At 38.8% G+C, this 18634-nt stretch overlaps 1 protein-coding gene across 1 annotated transcript in view; it reads left to right on the top strand.

Annotated features, from left to right (window-relative positions):
- Positions 1–18634, top strand: part of ANK2 (ankyrin 2) — a 216415-nt gene that overhangs the window by 130670 nt on the left and 67111 nt on the right. The window contains exons 19-24 of the mRNA XM_058666952.1: positions 1067–1165; positions 2213–2311; positions 6194–6292; positions 7243–7341; positions 14967–15039; positions 16248–16301. Coding sequence (XP_058522935.1) covers positions 1067–1165; positions 2213–2311; positions 6194–6292; positions 7243–7341; positions 14967–15039; positions 16248–16301 — 523 coding nt within the window. The remainder of the gene's footprint in view (positions 1–1066; positions 1166–2212; positions 2312–6193; positions 6293–7242; positions 7342–14966; positions 15040–16247; positions 16302–18634) is intronic.

Genomic DNA, 18634 nt, shown 5'->3' on the forward strand with positions numbered 1-18634 from the left:
TCTCCAATAGAAAGCCTCTGGTTGCAGAGTGTTTTTCTCTCTGTAGGTATCACTCATATTTTTTAAAGGACAACATCCTTGATTTGTAGAAGTTCCGCAATGGCCAGAGATCATGAGTTTGGAAGAGCAGCTTAGCTTTCCTCCCTAATGCTAACAGAGAAGAGCTGGTAGTGATAGTGTGACCCTGCGGCACTGGTGGAGTTCAGCTGGATGTGTACTCGATTCTGTTTCCAAGCACAGACAGCTCCTTCTCTACAGGTGCAGGATGTACAGCAACAAGATAAATGTGCTAGGATTTAGCGGTTCTGGCAGGTGGGGAACATGCAGTGTGAAGCTGGAATGCAAATTCTGTAAGGACAGAAACTTTGTTCCCTGCTATGCTGAGTCATCTAGAACACTTTTTTTGGCATGTGAAAGTTACTGAAAAAAATCCCTGTTTAACAAAAAAGTTAATTAGATTTTAAGAGACTCAAACTGTTTTTACTAGATGGATGGTATATGCATACATGATGAGCTTTTGTATTCACAGATCACTGCATTTTAATTGTGTTTTGAATAATCAATGTAATGACTTAGTGCATGTATGTCAAGTATTTTATGCAAAATGGCTTGTTTTATACTATTGTACAAATGGGCAGGGGAACATCACCTTTGGGTGCTGGAGAAAAGTCATCTGAGTTCTTTTCAGGAACTGTGTTGGCATAGTATTTTATCAATAAAATATAGATGATTACCATTATTACAAAGTAGGAATGGTACTTGGTAATCAATTATTTAAAATGAATAGATTCGACAGATGGCCAAGATGGACTCTAAATGTAGGTTGCTTGGAAGTTTGTTTTAGTCTCTCATCATAAGTAGCCAATATAGAAAATGGAAGATGCCATTTGCTATAAGTATTGACTAACTAATATAGAGCTGATCTTAAACTTGAAAGTATCAAAATCTACATTTTCCTGGAATAGGGAATATGTTTTTCAAGAATTTGGGGGAAGGCATGATAATATAGATGATGCAATTTATTTTCCTCTTAAATGTACCCATTTGTTTCTGGATTTATCTGTAGAGTGGACTCACCTCCTTACACCTCGCAGCCCAGGAAGATAAAGTGAATGTTGCTGAAATTCTCACCAAGCAAGGGGCTGACAAGGATGCTCATACAAAGGTAAAGAAGTTTTATAAATATTGTGATAAGTTTCGGCTTGCCTAACTCCTCACAGTCCTCTGTTTGCATCATCCCAGGTCCATATCTTCCTCCTCGAATGCCCCTTTTGAAGCTTAAGCTAATCATGATGGTCTTTTGGTCACAAATCTGGAGTGGGTCACCATTTTTGCTTCAGTCAAGTCCAGTAGGCTGGCATGGAGTCAGGGTCAGTTGCAAGAAGCCTCCACTTCTGTAGGCTTGAATCTGTCCTCCCTACTGTTGCATTAGCTGATCCAGATGACTTGCTGTTTTCTTCCTGTACTTGCTTACTTTCATGCCCTTTGTTTTCAGATGGTTTTCACTCTCTATGATATTAAATTCTTATCCAGTTTTTAAAAAGATTTGTTTATTCAAAGTCAGAGTTAAAATGAGAGAGGGGGAGACATCTGCTGGCTCACTGCACACTTAGCTGTCATGGCCCCTGGCTGGGCCAGAATGAAATCAGCTTACTGGAGCTTCATCCAGGTCTCCAACATTGAGTGGTAAATGGCCCAAAGGTCATCCTTTCTGCTACTTTTTCCAGGCAATTACCAGGGAACTAGATTGGAAGTAGAGCAGCAGGGACATGAACTGGTGCCCATATGAGATGGCTTTGTAGATAGTGGCTTTACTCACTAAGCAACACTGCCAGCCTTTAAATCTTACCCATTTTCTTGAGCTCACATTACTGTAGCTCACCTGCATCTTCTACTGACACTCTTGTCAGAGTTAGCCTCTCTTTCATGTTTTCAGGTTATACAATCAGAGCCTGTCTGTTTCTCAAAGTAGGTCATATATGTATTTGACATGTGTCTATCCGGCTAATGCTAAACTTTATCTGGCCAGGTATATACCTATATCCATGTTTGTATCCACAGGAAACATCATATAAACCACTCCGGTAATATCTGTACAATACAATTGAATTTCTACTCACCCTACAGTAACTGATATTCTATCTAATGCTTTTCTGTAAAGAGTGTTTACCACTAAAGTAGTAAAGCTTCTACATCGTTTATTTGTTTGCAGCTTGGTTACACTCCTTTAATTGTGGCCTGTCACTATGGAAATGTGAAAATGGTCAACTTTCTTCTGAAGCAAGGAGCAAATGTTAATGCAAAAACAAAGGTAAAATGCTTGTCCTTATTTTCATTTTCCATAAGCAAAAAGATTCAGCTATATGAATATACAAACAGCTTACTATGGCTACAAATGCTTGGGTTTTCCTCTATTTATTTATTCTAATCAGACTTGAAGGACGCAATGAATTTTTTTTAATTGTTTGAGACCTCATTATAAAGACCTTTGCCGGTCACGTAGATTAGCTTCAGAACTTCTGTTGTCAAGGTGAAGCGGGAGCCATCAACTTCACAATTTACTGCTGGATACACTAAATGCCTGCTAGGAGAACTTGGTGTTCTAGAGGCTTTGCTTTATGTTGTTTTAGGGATTCTGCCCTCCTCTTTTGGGGAAGAAATATAGACAGGCAGCCCACATTGCACACCTTTCATTTTTCATGAAGTCTGTCACATCAGCAACATCACATGGTCCTGTTGAGTGAGAAAATGATGTGTAAGGCCTGAGCTGAAAGTTCTGACAGATAATGTAGAGCTGACTTTACCACAGCTGTTTTTCCCACTGGTACCTGATAGGGGTCCTGTTCAGCCAAGCAAGATTGAAGGCCAGTGTGTAAGCACTTAGTACACTCCAGTGGGTCCCAAAGGAAGAGAAATGATTTCTGTAATGGCTGCTGCTGGGCGTAATATAGCTTAAAACTCCAGCTTCTTTGTCCAAATAAACATTCACACCATGTCTTAAGTTCATAGGAGAATATCAGAAATCTTCGTCTGCAGCTGTGTAAGTTCAAGCAAACTACAGAAGCATATCCAGACATTTGGGAGCCATCATTTAAGATATTAGCAATGAAAGCTATGTAAAAGTCTTCTAAGCCACTCTTCCTGTTTATGTCCTCATAGAAGTAGAAGGAGAGTGATTTCTCTACAAAGAATATTAATCAGCTGATTTATAATAAACTTGCTGTGCTGAAACCACGCTCATACTGTGGATGTTTAAGATTCAAACTTAGTAATCTACTGCCAAGAATAGCCGCTTACCTAGTTTCTGATCAGTTTGAAAGATATCCAGAAATCATGCTTTGAGATTCCTCTGGAAGTCCCAGTATAAATTCCCAGACATTTGCTCCCAAAACCTTTTGTGCTGAGCCAACTCACAGGTTAGTCCTCCAGGGAAGACATTCTCATTGGAATTCTCCTGAAAGGTCCAGCTGTCACAGGACAGGCCATCTTGGCAGGGCTTCAAAATACCGCATCTTTGTGTTAACTTTTAGATTGTTTAGATGGTTTAACCATTAAGAAGTCAAGCACTGTATTATTTAGACAATATCAGAGTCCTCTCCCATATTTTGTCTTCATCAAACAGACATGTCACTCCGAGTAACATCTCTTTTTCAGATTTTTGTTTGCTTTGTTTTTAAGTGAACAGTGGAACTTTTACTGTTGCATTTGGAACAACTTATCTGTAAGACAGTACATGCCTTGAAGGACAGTCTTGTAATAAGTTGTTCAGAATGTGTTTTATTTAGAATGAGATCTCTGCTTAAAGAATTGTGTTTTCTCCTTGGCTTCTCATGTGTATCCATAGATATTAAAGATTGTTTCATTGCTTGGAGGATGCAAACCTATGTATTGCCTTCACTCTCCAAACATTCATTGCTTGGTCTAAAAGATTTTAAAAAGTAAGCTGATTTTATAGGAATATTAATTGCTTAAAGTTAAAATGAAACTCTGTCACTTTGGCTTGAGGCAAGGCAGCCTTGGCTAATGGTGTGTTTAACTTGTGAAGCAGGTTGAGAACTAGAGTATTTGAAAGGAAATTGTCTTCATAAAAAATATGTTGTGGAAGTTGTTAGTCAGTCTTTTCACCAAGAGGGGAAATAAAACAATATTGGCTGGCTTTTTCATGTAATTTCATCAGCTAAAAAAATCACGGACAATTTATTTCATTCTTCCCCAAACTTGAAATTTTGATCATTTCCATTAATTCAGGAGACATTGGGGTATAGGGATTTTGCTAATAGTAGGACAGCTGGGCTTGGAGCTTTTGGCCAGGTGGCTCATGACAGCGATTTTAAGCCTCCACCGAGTATTCATGTGAAGGCTTTTTGTCACTCCAAACTTCCTGGTAAATATCCTCCCTTGTCAGGAGCTGCAGGTGTAAGTTATGTCACATCAGGACCAGAGGACACATTTTGCTGCCCGCAGTGTATACTGTGGGCTCCGTATAATAACTTATTGAAGGGGGAAGACTATTACTTTGGCAACATTCCTGTCTATTCAGCATGGTTCATTTGTACATAAGCTGATATGTATTAATATATTTTGCTTGACTATATAATGTCCTTAATGCATTGTAAATAACTTTATGCTATTATTTAGTGCACAGTATAGTGAATAGATGGTTGCTGAATGAATTAACTCCACTGATACTGAAGACGTGAGTTAACACAAAGGAACACAAAGTCGCCACACTGCATTTCAAATGTTCATGGTTCCCTGATTTGAGAGAGTTCCCTAAATAAGCTAGTAGTTCCTCAGACCCCTATAATTGCTTTGTGTGTCTAGCTTTCCTTGGGTCAATTCCATCACTGGGAAGTATAGTTTATACAAGTCTGGAAGAGGAATTCCTGAGGATGTGCCAGACTTAGGGACATGATTCAAGGCTCACACATAGGAACAAATTCCTTTGCAAGAAAGGTCATAGTGAAAATATAAGAAGAATCACATAACATCCATATGTATAGACACTTCATGAAGATAAGTAAATATGTGTGTGGGTTAGGAGGCAGCAGTGACATTAAATGAAAAGGATATATATCCTTGCATGTGTAAGGTATGAATGCACTACTCAGAACTTAGAGTCCAGAAGAGCTGGGTTTCGAAAAAATAGGTTAGAAGTATGTAGAATAAAAAAAAAAAAACAGTGACTTTGATAGCCATTGACTGTCAGGATGTTGTATATAGGATTTTATTGGCTGGAGAAATTACCTGTTAATATTCAGTCTTGTCTCCTCTGATTAGTTCACCCAATCATTTGTTCATCATTCATTTAGCCCTCTATTTAATTATGAAGCACTTTCCACGTAACAGGTACCCTCATTTTAACTGTCACATCCAGTATTTGGCACCAAATGAATGCTCAGCAAATGACTGCTATTGCTGTTTCTTTGGATTGCTAGGTAGAACTTTAAAATTAATGTGCATGTGGGACTGACCAGTACCACACCAGCGCCCACCACAATTCTGAGTGGCATTGCCCTCATGCAGTTTCTCACAGGTCATGAAAGTTTCAGCCAGAGTATCAAAGCTTTCGTTTTAAAACATATATATTAAAAGAGAGCCACTCTCTTCCAAAAAACATTTCCTTAGTTGTCTACGTGCCCCTAATCTCTGTGTGTACCCTTCTGTGACCAAAGCTATTTTCTGAAAGGGGAATAAAATGTAGACTTAATGTCATTGATTTCAAATCCCCACACTGAATAATAGCATGACTTAGGAAATCATGTTAGGAAATATTAGGAAATGTTAGAAAAGTCATGATAATCAAGGTGGTTTATGTGTTCCTCCTTTGCCTTTGGTGAAAAACAATTTTACCTTTCTTTGCTTCCTGAGAATGAAATTTCAGTGATTATGCCCTTTTTTTTTCCATTTCAAGTCTTTTCTCAGCAAACCCATTTTACGCGTTAATTAGTTAAAATATAGTAATAGAATATGCAGTTTGCACATCTTGTTGTTCTACAGTCGTTCCCTCCTCTTTGTTTAGCAGACCATAAGGTGTGAGGGAGTGTTTGCTGCTGAGAAATGGGCTGCTGGAAATAACAGGCTCCCAATAAGCAAAACAACATTAAGGCTAAGAAATTCACAATGAAGGCTAACCTACTTTCCCTCTCCTTTTGCAAATCGTGCTGGGCCCATGCCACCCTGTCGTCCACAGAATGGCTACACGCCTCTGCACCAGGCCGCCCAGCAGGGCCACACGCACATCATCAACGTCCTGCTCCAGCACGGGGCCAAACCCAACGCTACCACTGCGGTAAGGCACACGCGGCTGCCCCTCCCCAGGGCCTCCTGCCTCTGTTCTCTTCCTGGTATACTCTCTCTTAGTGGAGCTTCCACAAATCCTGCTTAAATAAGCCCAGGACTCTGGAAAGCCCCAGATTTCTTGAAAGCTTTTGCAGGAGTCAGTGTGACTTCCCGGGAGTGCTTTTCCCAGGAGGGGAAGCCATTGGCCTGAGTCAGTTGGCCTTCCCTGTACAGTGGGGCCCTCACTCGGGCTGTTGGAACATCCTCTGCTTACAGCTGGAGCTCAGATGTGAGCACACATCTCCCCCTCCCTTCTGGTCTCCTTAAGGGAGCACAGTTTCCAGGATGCTGGCTTAGACACAGTTCATTGGGATGTGGAGCCATTGAAATGTAAACTAAGCGGTGCAATTAAACAGACCAGACTCCCAAGCAGCCTGGACTGGATGCAGCCTGAATTGCTTGCTTGTTTTATTTTCTCTGCATAGTGCCTCTGCACAGCTGTGGCTAAATATGTTGGTTACCGTGTTCCCTGTGGTTACAGCTCACGTGCAGCAGATGGCCTAACCTCTCGGGAGGAGTAAGTGTGTACCTGGACCTCACTCGTATTTTCTGGAGGCTTCATTCTTTAATTCAAGGGGTACTTTTCTAAGTCTGGTCCAATATTTGCAGAAGATATTTGACACCCTTAGGGTTAAAGCTCAAGTGCTTCTTATTAAAAAAAAGAAAGAAAAGGAGCAGGCAGATGCAAGCTTGTTGTGTTACCATGGTGACCTGGGCTATAGACTAAAGAAGTTACAAAGACGGATTTAGATGTAATGGTAAAAACTAGTGATTTTCCTAAGCTGTGCCTTGTTTTGGAAGGAAATGCTGGCTCATGCAGAGCCACGGGTGATCTCATTGGCTCCCATCGCAATCCTCCCTCTCCTTTCTCACTCTCTTTCTCCCTTTCCCTCTCTTCAGAATGGTAACACCGCCTTGGCCATTGCGAAGCGGCTGGGCTACATCTCTGTGGTCGACACCCTGAAGGTTGTGACAGAGGAGATCACCACCACCACCACGGTGAGTACAAAGCGTCCATGCAGCCCTGCAGTCTGTGTTTCCAGCACATGCTTTTGCACTCACGGAGTACTTGGAGCTCTTCCTCGTGAACTTCTTTTGTTGACTCTACTACAGAACACTCTCAGAACTAACTCTGCAGATGCCAGTGCTTTTTATAACAAATGCAGAAATGTGAGCTGCTCTTACTCACAGAAATGCATAGCAAATGTGTGTATGTGGGTTTCTAATATCTAGTTCCTTTCTCTGTGCTGCGCCCCCCCCTCCCCCAGCTCTTCTGCTCTCTTCCTTTAGTTGTGTGTGACACCTACTGCTGGCATGGTGGTAGCACACTCCACAGCAAACTGCCTTAGCCAGGAGGTCAGGCCAGCTCTGCTCAGACCCGCTGCTGTGATTGTGACAGGGTCCAGGGCACGCTCCGTGAGAACAGTTCCTTCTGACTTCGGTTCTGTTTCCAGTGATTGCTTCTTGCTCAAGGAGCGAAATGCATGTGCTGAGTAGGTAAACCACACCTGCTTCATAAAAGACTATCTGTGTTCCCTGTTTTGACTACAAGGAGAGAACAGTAGAGATGGCATTTGCCGGGGAGGCTGTGATAATAATGAGTGCGGGTGCTTCAGGGCCATTCAGCTGAAGCAAAGCTCAAAGGAGGCCTCCTAAGCGAGGGAGGGCTGCGGAAATGCTATTATATTTGCATTTCTTCACTTATTATGTGCTCACCTGAAGTGTGAATTCTGCTAAGAACAACAGCTCTTTATTTTGGGGCAATAGAAAAGTAGCACAACAATGAATCATTACATGAGTTTTAAAGACTGTAAGACGCTAAGTCAACCAACCGAGGGTCAGCAGTGAGGCTCCAATAAGCGCTCCAAGCAGGAATGAGGCATATGAAGTTTTGGAACATTTGGTTCTTTTTGATAGATGTGAGGAAGAAGAAAGGAATTTTGTTCCGCAGGCTGACAGAAAGTCCCTGTTGACATACACTGAAGTGGATGGAGTACAGTTGGTTTAATGTGCAGTTTTAAGTAGAGTGGCCATGATTTATTAATGAACTGCCAGATACAGAATGAATTTAGATGGGAAAAAGCGACACTGTGTGTTTTCTCAAGCAGAGCTTTAGCTAGAGCAGCACAATATTTTCAAAGACTTAAAGTATATTTTTAATAAATTATGTAGGAAGAAGAAAAAACAGCTGTTATCACTGCCCAGCCTTGTAGGTCACTGTATATAGCTGAATCTTAATGGCTGTTTTTTATCCAGGATTCCAAGTCACAGAAAGTCTTCAGAGCTGCACATGTTTTCGACTTTAGTTGACATCTTTAAAACAATGTGTATACTACAGACAAATGAAGGCTTTCGTGCATAGGGTAGCCAAAGACGTCTGTTTTTAGAAGTCATATCTTCTGTCAACTTCATTAACCTTTCCCTGTTTCGGAAATTGTGTATGATGTGCATTTTTACTAGGTTACCACTAGATGGCAAGCTTGTATCTGTTGTTATCTTCACTTCTGTTCATTTTGTTACTTCATTTCTTCACAATTTATGACATAGACTATAAGCTGAGTTCTATATGGAGAGCAGAGGACTTACAAGGCGTTAAACCATGTTCCTCCCCACGAACAGTTTATGTTTTCAGGAGAATGGAGAATGATATTTTGGTTTTGCAAGAAATACATTATTCTGTTAGATCAGCAAAACTATGGGAACTCACGTGTCCAGTTTTAAAGGATCTCCGGTGCTTAAGTATTGAGTAGAGCAGATGACTTTAAAGAGCCATCTTTTCAAAGGGGACAGTTTGCATTCTCTAATTTTCCTGTGCTCCACTGCTTCTGATCAAGCTCCCCAACGCTTAGCTAGGAGTTAGTATGTGTGGCCGCAGGGGCAGATCGCACCCCTTCCAGGTGTTGACTCTCCTGCCAACTATTATTCTTTACACTCCTTAAGGGAGTAGTGCTTTAAAGAAAAAGCACTGTAGTGACAGCTCAAGTTTGTAGGTGAAATAACATTTCTGAATTCAGCTAGGATATTCAGTCTTTATCCACATTAATTAAAACTCACCTCTTTTATCAAAATTATAGTTTTAGGTATGGATTTTGGTGCTTCTGTCCCTTTAACATCTGCTACTCTGACGTGGATTCTGTTAGTATGCATTGTGAAGTGAATTTTTTGGTGAAATTTGGAAATAAGGATTGGAATGAAAATTTATTTTTTGTGCATAATGGGTTCTTTACACGTTGTTTGCGAAAAGGTTTTTAACCATTTTTTATTATAATTTCATTTTCACATAGTGTGTTATTAATGATATTTAGAACAACAATCAACATTTAGGATTAAAGCTGTGCCAGAAATGGAAGACAGAATTAGGATTCACATCTAGATTATTAGGTGCCAAAGCCTTGCTCCCAACCACTCAGGCGTAACTGGTCTTGATCTTACTGAAGGTAGGTGATTGTGAATTTGGTGAAAGAACCTCTTTTAATCTAATTTTTAGCAACAACACCCCCCAAAAAAAACAGCGTAATTAGTGGTCTTTACTGACATATTCAATATTATTTTCTAAAAATCTACAGATTGACTAAAAGTAATTCAGAGCTATTAACTGATGGCAGCAAATAGCATGAAAGACAATTAGACAGTCAGTGAAATTAATAAGATTGAATATATTGTTGCTATCATTTAGCTGTGACAGTTGAATTACAGCAACACAATTTCACATTCACTGTATTCCTATGCTGTACCATCTGAGCAGCCATGCAAACTTCTTTGATCCTAGCAAATTTCTTTTCCTTTTCCTCCTTACATGGTTCTTTCTCCCTCAAAATATGAATTGAGTCATTGTGTGGGGTGCACAGGAGGGTGGTGGTTTGTCAAGGGAAAAGTCAGTCCTGCAGAATTTTCTGAGACGTTTTGAAATCGTGTTCCGTTTCCTTAATCTTTGCATCCACAGCTTTACTTTGTGAAACACACAGCAGGGGCTAGGAGACAGCTGAGCTTTCTCTTGGTGTTACAATCCCCAAATGTTTGCCAGGACAGACATCAGAGCTGGAAGGACGCATTTCTGGCAGGAGAAGCCAGCAGACAACTCTGTTTGGGAGCTATGACTCATCCCTCCACGTACTGATCAGCTGCCATCAATTACTTTTATCGTGTATATGACCTTAAAGTAATTGTGTTTTACGTTGCATAAACCAATTATATGTTCAATATAAATTACTAATATAAAATGCATATGTTGTATAAATGATACATATTTATCATTGAAGCAACCAGGGGATTTTTTAACAGATAATGTAAAGGTTTTAAATCATAATTTTTTTGATGTTATAAATCAAAGTGGGAATCATAAAATGACAGTCCATGAAATACATATAAAGTTATTTGATGCACTTAGAGGAAGATCCATAATCTTTTTTATTTTTTTTTAAATAAAGGAAGTGGATTTTTTTAGGCTCACAGTTTTGGAGATTCACAGTTTCAGGTCAAGCACGCACAATGACCCAGCGTCTGGTGATAGAGGTCCCTGGGGGTGGCAATACATTGCATGGCAAGAGGAGTAGGCATGAAAATCTGTGTCTCTTCTAACAAAACTATCATTATCCCATCATGGGAGTCCCACCTCATTTTAAAAAAATGTTTATTTATTTTTGATGGAAAGTCAGATCTACAGAAAGAAGGAGAGACAGAAAGAAAGATCTTCTGTTCACTGATTTACTCCGCAAGTGGCTGCAACAGCAAGAACTGAGCTGATCTGAAGCCAGGAACCAGGAACTGCTTCTCAGGACCATGCGGGTACAGGGTCCCAAGGCTTTGGGCCATCCTTGACTGCTTTCTCAGGCCACAAGCAGGGAGCTGGATGGGAGGTGGAGCAGCCTAGGCATAAACTGGCATCCATATGGAATCCTAGTACATGCAAGGCGAGGGTTTTAGCCACTAAACTACTGTGCTGGTCCTGTTATTTATTGTATTTTTTTCATTAGGAGAGAATTTTATTTTGAGAGGTGTCATCTTAAACTGCAAGAATGTCCATCAAATATCACTATTAAACATGCCAAAGGAGATGCCATATTGTCAAACTGCCCACTTAACCTCCCAAATATCTCAAATCTACCATTTGCTGACTTTCTATAGCCCCAATAATTTTTTTTCTGTTTTTTTTTAACAAGAGAAAGCAGATACATGTTGGCAAATGTAACTGTCCATTTTCACGTAGAGATGTAACATAATTAATGAACCCAAAATTCCGGAAAAAGCTAAAATTCTGCAGAAGGTTTTCTTTTATTATTTGAGGGGTGAATTGTCCTTCTTGTGCAAACAACATCAACAGTATGTATTATGTTGTCATATGCATCTTTAAATCCTCTAAAAACCGTACTTACATGATATTTATAAATCCTATATACTTCCTTACAGAGACATTTCACTGAATGTAGAACCTTTTCAAACTTTTGTCATTTTTTTCCAATTTGCTATAATTCTCTCGATCGCTTTTAGTTGACTAGTGTTTATTTTTGGTGATCCATCTTTGTTGAGACTTTGCAAAGCATTTACCTTAGTTTTTATAGAAGAAAATATTGATAATGCTAATATTTAATCACAGAAGTCGTGTTAAGATGTATATAAATAATTCTGAAAACTTGGATGGGATAGGACAGATGAAGCATTAGAAGTTGTCACTGTGCGTTGCTGGGAATATATGGTGTGAAGAAAATGATCAAAGGAACTGGCCAACTGAAGATCAGTTGAGCCTACATTTTCTCTTTTAGGTCATAAACCAGAAACTCTTCACTATTTATAAAACAGTATATTAAGGACTTGTGCTTTATAGTCTTCAGTTCCCTATATCATGAAGGCCAAAAACTCATTATTAATTGTTTCCATCCACTCATCCTACTTACTTTGCCTTATTTTCTGGCTTAATTATATCTCATTAAGCTTGTGTATCATCTATGGTATATTTTAACTCTTAAGCTGGCTAGTTATCCTGGCCATAACATTAGGCTTTATGACAGAAGGAGATGCCTGTGATTACTAATATTCTATGTACTATTCACATGGATTTGCATTTTTATTAAAATTGATATAAACAACATGCTGTTAATCAGATAACATACTGATGCTTTGATAACCAAATGTTCAAAGAACATTTTGTTTAGAAAGAGAATATGTAGTATTTCTTATGACATTAATCATGAGAAGAAAAACTTATCTGTCATCCATTCAACAAGTACCTGTTGATGGGCTTCTAAATATCAACAACCATATCATGTGCAGGTATATTCTGTATTTAACATAAAGGACAGGCCAAGTCTCAGCCTATAGCCTATAGTGCTGACCAAATGGGCTCTGGTCCATGTCCCAGCTGCTCCACTTCAAATGCAACTCCCTGCTAATGGGCTGGGAAAAGCAGGTGGCCCAATTTGTTTGGATCTCTGCCACCCACATGAGAAAACTAGATGAAGCTCCTGGCTATTAGCATCAGCTTGGCTCAGCTCTGGCCATTGTGGCCATTTGGAGAATGAAATCAGTGGATGGGAGATCCCTCTTCTCTATTCTCTTTGTCTCATGAAGAACCACTTAATGATTTATGTGTCGTTACACTATGACTTAATCACTCTCTTAAATCAAACATTCGTCATTACTCAGTGGAACTAAATTAACCAGTTGCGTTTTACTGTAGATAGATATTGCTTTTGGAAAGAATTGTAGATAGGGTCATTGTAGCCATTCAAAATAGCTATGCCTATGTAACAAAGCTTAAGCAATCTATACAAGCAATGTATATTGGTAGATCTAATAAAAAAATTAACTTTTGTTTCAAGGGATTAGTTTTTGTGAGCTTCCCTTAGCAGTGTTATTGATGCATTTATTCCTCCTTCAATGAAGAAATGAGACACAAGAATATTTAATATCAAGAGATTATGGATTTTCATTTCATTTTATACCTGAACCTTATTTACTCAATAGATAAACAAAATTTGTGCATATTTATGATATACAAAATGACATTTTGGCATTTTTATGCATTGTGGAGTGAGTAAGCAAGCTAATTAACATTATTTCTGTTATTTCATTCTCAACTTTTTTTGTGATAAAAATACTGAACACCTGCTCAGAACAATTATCATTATGTATACAATATGTTGCTTATTAACTAGTTTTCCATGATGTACAGTTGATCTCTTGCCTAACTGAATGTCTGATCTTTTGACTAATATCTTCCCAATCACACCCGCTATTCATCCAGTTCCTATAACATATTCTGCACTCTGATCCCATGAGTTCAGCTGTTTCACATTCCACAGGTAAATGAGATCATGCACAGCCTATTGCTAGCTCATTGTGAAATCACCATTGTTTCCCTGATTTCTAAGCAGTGTCTAGTTCTCAAAATGTCTCTTGAGACCACAACTGACTCAAGATATCAGAGGTCTTTAAAAATAAATATTTGAAAGGCAGAGTTACACAGGAGGGTGAAAAGGTGGGTGGGAAACAAAGGAGATACAGAGTGCGAGATACCTGCTGGTTCACTTCCCAAATGGGCACAACAGGCTGGGGCTGGGCCAAGCAGTAGCCAGGAGCCAGAATCTCCATGAGGATCAACCACATGGGCGGCAGGGACCTGAACAGTTGGGCCATCTGCTGCTTTTCCAGACATGTTAGCATGGAGCTGCATTGAAAATGTAGCTGCCAGCACTATAAACCAGCACTCAGGTGAGATGCTGGCAGCATCTTAACCTGCTGTTTCACCACACCAGCCCTGGTCTTTCAGTTTCAAGATGAATTTTAATACTGAACTTCAGTAACAATAAATTATCTAGTATTTATTGAGCATTAACATATGCCACCTCTATTCTTATAATTCACATATATCACGTCTTTCAATCTTTGTAACAGTTTTATCTGATACTATTCTTACTCCTTTTTTACAGATGAGGAAATTGAGACATGATAGGGATTTTGCTAAGCCCTCCTATGTAGTAAGTGATGAAGTTAGAATTTGCACCCAAGCACAGACTCCAGACCTTAGTCTCTTAACCTTGTGCCATGGGAAAGCAACAGAAGGCAGTGATCTAACAGTGGGGTACTATCAGGGCAGGCTGATAACCAACAAGCCAGAATTGTTGCTGCTGAGGAACTGAAAAGATGAGTGTTTTGTTCTCCATCCACTCACTCCAGAAGAGACATGTCACATTTTCTGCCCAAATAATTTATGTGGTTCACGTTGTTTACAGCTTCTTTTCCAGTGGGCTTCGCTTTTAATAAATTACATATGGTTATTTCCCCTTTAAATTTTTTTTCTTCTGGAAACATCACTCAGTGCATTTTAGGAAAACCTTAGAAACAGTCTGCCTTCTCAATATGACTAATTATTAATGCCATTGCTTAAAAGCTAAGTTTTCAGATGGGAATGCAAAAAAGAAGAACCTTCTCTGGCACTTCACTGGACTAAATGGTCATCTGTCTTCCAAGAAAGAGAACAACTTCCCAGTACATACGAGTGGAACAGATGGAATGTTTCACGCCCAATGGCTTGCTGAGGCTATGGTGGTGACCACCTCTCCGAGTCTGTCTATTGTTTGGTCTTCTTTTTAATGAAGCAACATTAATGATTTTTTTTTCCTTTCTAGACTATCACAGAGAAACACAAGCTGAATGTTCCCGAGACAATGACTGAGGTTCTTGATGTTTCTGATGAAGAGGGTAAGGCTTTCATTCAGTATCCATGATTTGCAAGCACCTAGCCATGCTGCTTTTGAGGGACTGGAATGACCCTGTGGTTGACAGCATCACCGGTTAAAGTCACTTCTTTCCCTGCAGCTCAATACATGTACTTTCACTGGTTAATGGTGAGAGGCATTCTGATTAGTCTATTTTCTGGATTCCTTTAGTATCTGTTAAATAGCACAGCTATAAAGATGGAGGAAACTTGAGACTAGTTATGTGTTAAAGTAGCTATTTGATAATAAAATCATTGTGCTGCTTAATTGTGGTAAAATATATTTTAGTCATATATTTTGAAGTAAAGACTTAAGTTGTACATCAATGGTGTGTTACCAAATCTCTGCTGTCTAAATAACTTAAGTGAATAAAGTGTATTTTAATTATAGAAGAAAAGGTTAAAAAATGGTATAAATTCAACATAAGAATGTAATTGCTTAAGCCAGAAAAAAAATGTTCCCCAGAGTTTTAGAGTTGATAAAAAATTATCTAGGGCAGTAGATTTCAAAGTCTTAACAAGCTTGTTTTTCTGAAATGAGCAACTTTTGTGACTGCCCGGGGTCAAGGTGGTGGCCTGAGCTAGAGAGATAGCCAGCAGGGTTTCTGGCTCGCTTGCAAGCGGCTGAGTCTGGTTTGGTTAGTCTGAATTTCTCTACAATATTCCACTGTTGTTAAAAATCCGAGAAGTAATTGTGAAAGCAGCGTGTAAGACACTCAGTATACTTTCAGTAGGCTATCTGTTGGTCAGATGTGCATGACTAAGATATTATTGCCATAGACATGCACACTGAAAAAAGTTTGGAAAATTATTGCCAAAAGAATGGTACTAGGCCCAATACTAATGGCTGTTATGGAAAAAATTATAGATATTTCTTTTAGTTTCTAAAGATAAAATCCTAAGGGAAACCTTTGCTTTGAGATGCACTTACATGGAGTGGATACACAAATTAACTCTTGGTAACAACATTGAATTTATCTCGCCTACACATGAATTTATGGCAAGAATGGACAAATATTTGTGATCAATATCATGAATAAATGAAAAGGAATTTTCAGTCAGCAGTTCTAAATATTGTAATTTTGTATGTCACCTTAATTCTCGCCAGTTTTCTTTTTCATTCATATATGCCCATCATTTTTTTTTTTGTCTTGTGGGATCATCTGCTCGTTTTTACTTGTATGCTGAACAGCTTTAAAACAGTTTGGTGACAACTTTATTGATGGGGAAGCACTTAGTGACTCAGGTACCCTTCGAAGGAAAGTGTGGGAATAGAAGCTTTCTTTTCATTTTTCTTAACTGGACAGATGCCCCTTGCTGTGTATTTAAATCTGTGTGCTGAATACTGGCTTGTTTCATATAGATTAACAGGTAATACTGGTAGACTGGTGCATGTTACCCTTATGAGTGGATTTTGCTAACTAAAATTTTAACTCAGGTCGTGAGTTGCTTGTACTGTTAACGATTTTGCAACTGAGCCCTAATAATGTAGTTGCCTTATGTGATGAAAATTTTTTAAATATTTTCCATGACTTACACTTTTTCTTTGAATATGAATTCAGTTGAAAACTAATTCTTATTTTGATGCTGAAATAGAATAACCATGTTAATAAATAAGATATTAGATATTAATTCAGTTATCATAAAACTGGTTGAAATAAATGCTGTTCATATATTCTTTCTTGGATGAAAATGTAGTAAACACATTAAATTAATAATATGATTTTAAAGGAAGGTAAGAACAGAGAAAATCTTTAAATCATTTTAGGTACATTTGACAATTTGAGAATAATGAATAAATAATCTAACGTGAAGTTTCTACAATACATGTGATACAATTTTAAATAGTCATATGAAAATCGAAATGCATTAATCAAGTAATATAGTAATTAATTAAAAGTTTCTCTTAAAAGTAGCTCTTTATTCACAAAATAATTATTGAAAATCCCATTACTGAATCATCTAAACCATTTATTATAGGTTTTATAAAAATTCTACTTATATGAAACAGCTTCTTAGACTTGCCTGTTGCATAAAATGAGATCTAATTGCAACATACTACTAGTTTTTATTAAACCATTATGTTAAAATTATTAATGATAGCAAAATTTTAATTTAGGGAGAGTACTGGCTAATACTTAAGAGTATCTTGTGGTGAGAATATTATTCATCCATAAAAAGTGAGATTCTGTTATTTGTAGTCACATGGTTGGAACTGGAGAACATGATGTAGGTGAATTAAGACAGGTACAGAAATAAAATGCTTCATATTGTCGCTTAAAATTGGAGGCTAAAAAGTAGATCTGCTAGAAACTTAGGATAGAATCCTGGCTTACAAAGCCTAAGTCAGTTCTGGGGGTGGTAAGATAGGGAGCAAAGGATTAGCTGCTACAGGGCACAATTATGTAGAAGTGCTGTTGAATATTCTGTAACAAAACAAGGTACTTAGGGTTAACAACAGTTCATCACTTTTAACAGGGATTCAGTGTTAGCAACAATTACTTCAAAATAGGTTGTAGTTTGGATGTTCTCACCATGAAAAAATGATAAACTTCCAAGGTGACAGGTGTCCCTGATCTGGTCCTTAGACATTATACACTTACATGGAAATGTCACATTGTACCTCTTAGCCGTGTGCACGCACTAAGTACTAGTGCAGATTTTTAACTCAAGAAACAAGGGGACACTTCTTGTGATAAGAAGCGAGGTGCTGCATTTTTAGGAATAGTCAAAAACTAGTAATACTGATTTCCCAGAAGGAAATCCAAGTTGAATAATTTCTTTTAAAGAAAAACACTTACTGAGTCAGAATTGCCAAGAGAGGGAGAGAGAGGGGGAGGGAAGGAAAAACAGCGGGAAAGAGAGAAAAACAGAGAGGGAACCTTCCACCTGCAAGTTCACTCTCTACTGCTACAGCCAGAGCTGGGCTGGTCTGCTGCAGGGAGCCAGTGGCTCCTTCCAGCTCTCCCACATGGATCCAGGCACAAGCACTTGAGCCATCCTCCACTGCTTTCCAGGTCATTAACAGGAAGCTGGTTCAGAAGTGGAGCAGCCAGGATGCAATCCGGTGCCTATATGGAATTCCAGCACCGCAGGTAGAGGAGTAACCCACTGTGTCACCACACTGAATAGTTTTTAGGCAAACAGTAAATTTGAGTATTGTGAGGTTAACTTTCCCATGCAGAGAATTGCTTGAATCACATGTGTGCCCTGTGAGCATCTTGGCTGCCAAGAGCCTGGCAAGTTAGGAGAAGCAAGATGAAGAAATGTTAAAGCAAATTGACTGGGGGAGCAGGGTTTTTATTAGGAATAGGAGGAGGATTTTGGTGCCAGTTTGCGAAGCCCAAATTCATTAGATTCTTATGGATGCGTTGCTATAGGGCATAGAGTAAGAGAAAGACAAAGAATGGATGAGAGAGAGTATTTAAGCATTGTTACTGCTTGTAGTGAACTACATGTTGGCTAATTGTTGAATTGGTGATATCAGCTGTAAACGATCCATTATGATAAGAACCACTGAGCAAAGAAAATTGGTAGATATTGGAAGAATTACAGTCCAGGCAGTTATTTCTTCTCCGT

This window comes from Ochotona princeps, chromosome 7 (genome assembly GCF_030435755.1).
Source record: "Ochotona princeps isolate mOchPri1 chromosome 7, mOchPri1.hap1, whole genome shotgun sequence".
Taxonomy (NCBI): Eukaryota; Metazoa; Chordata; class Mammalia; order Lagomorpha; family Ochotonidae; genus Ochotona; species Ochotona princeps.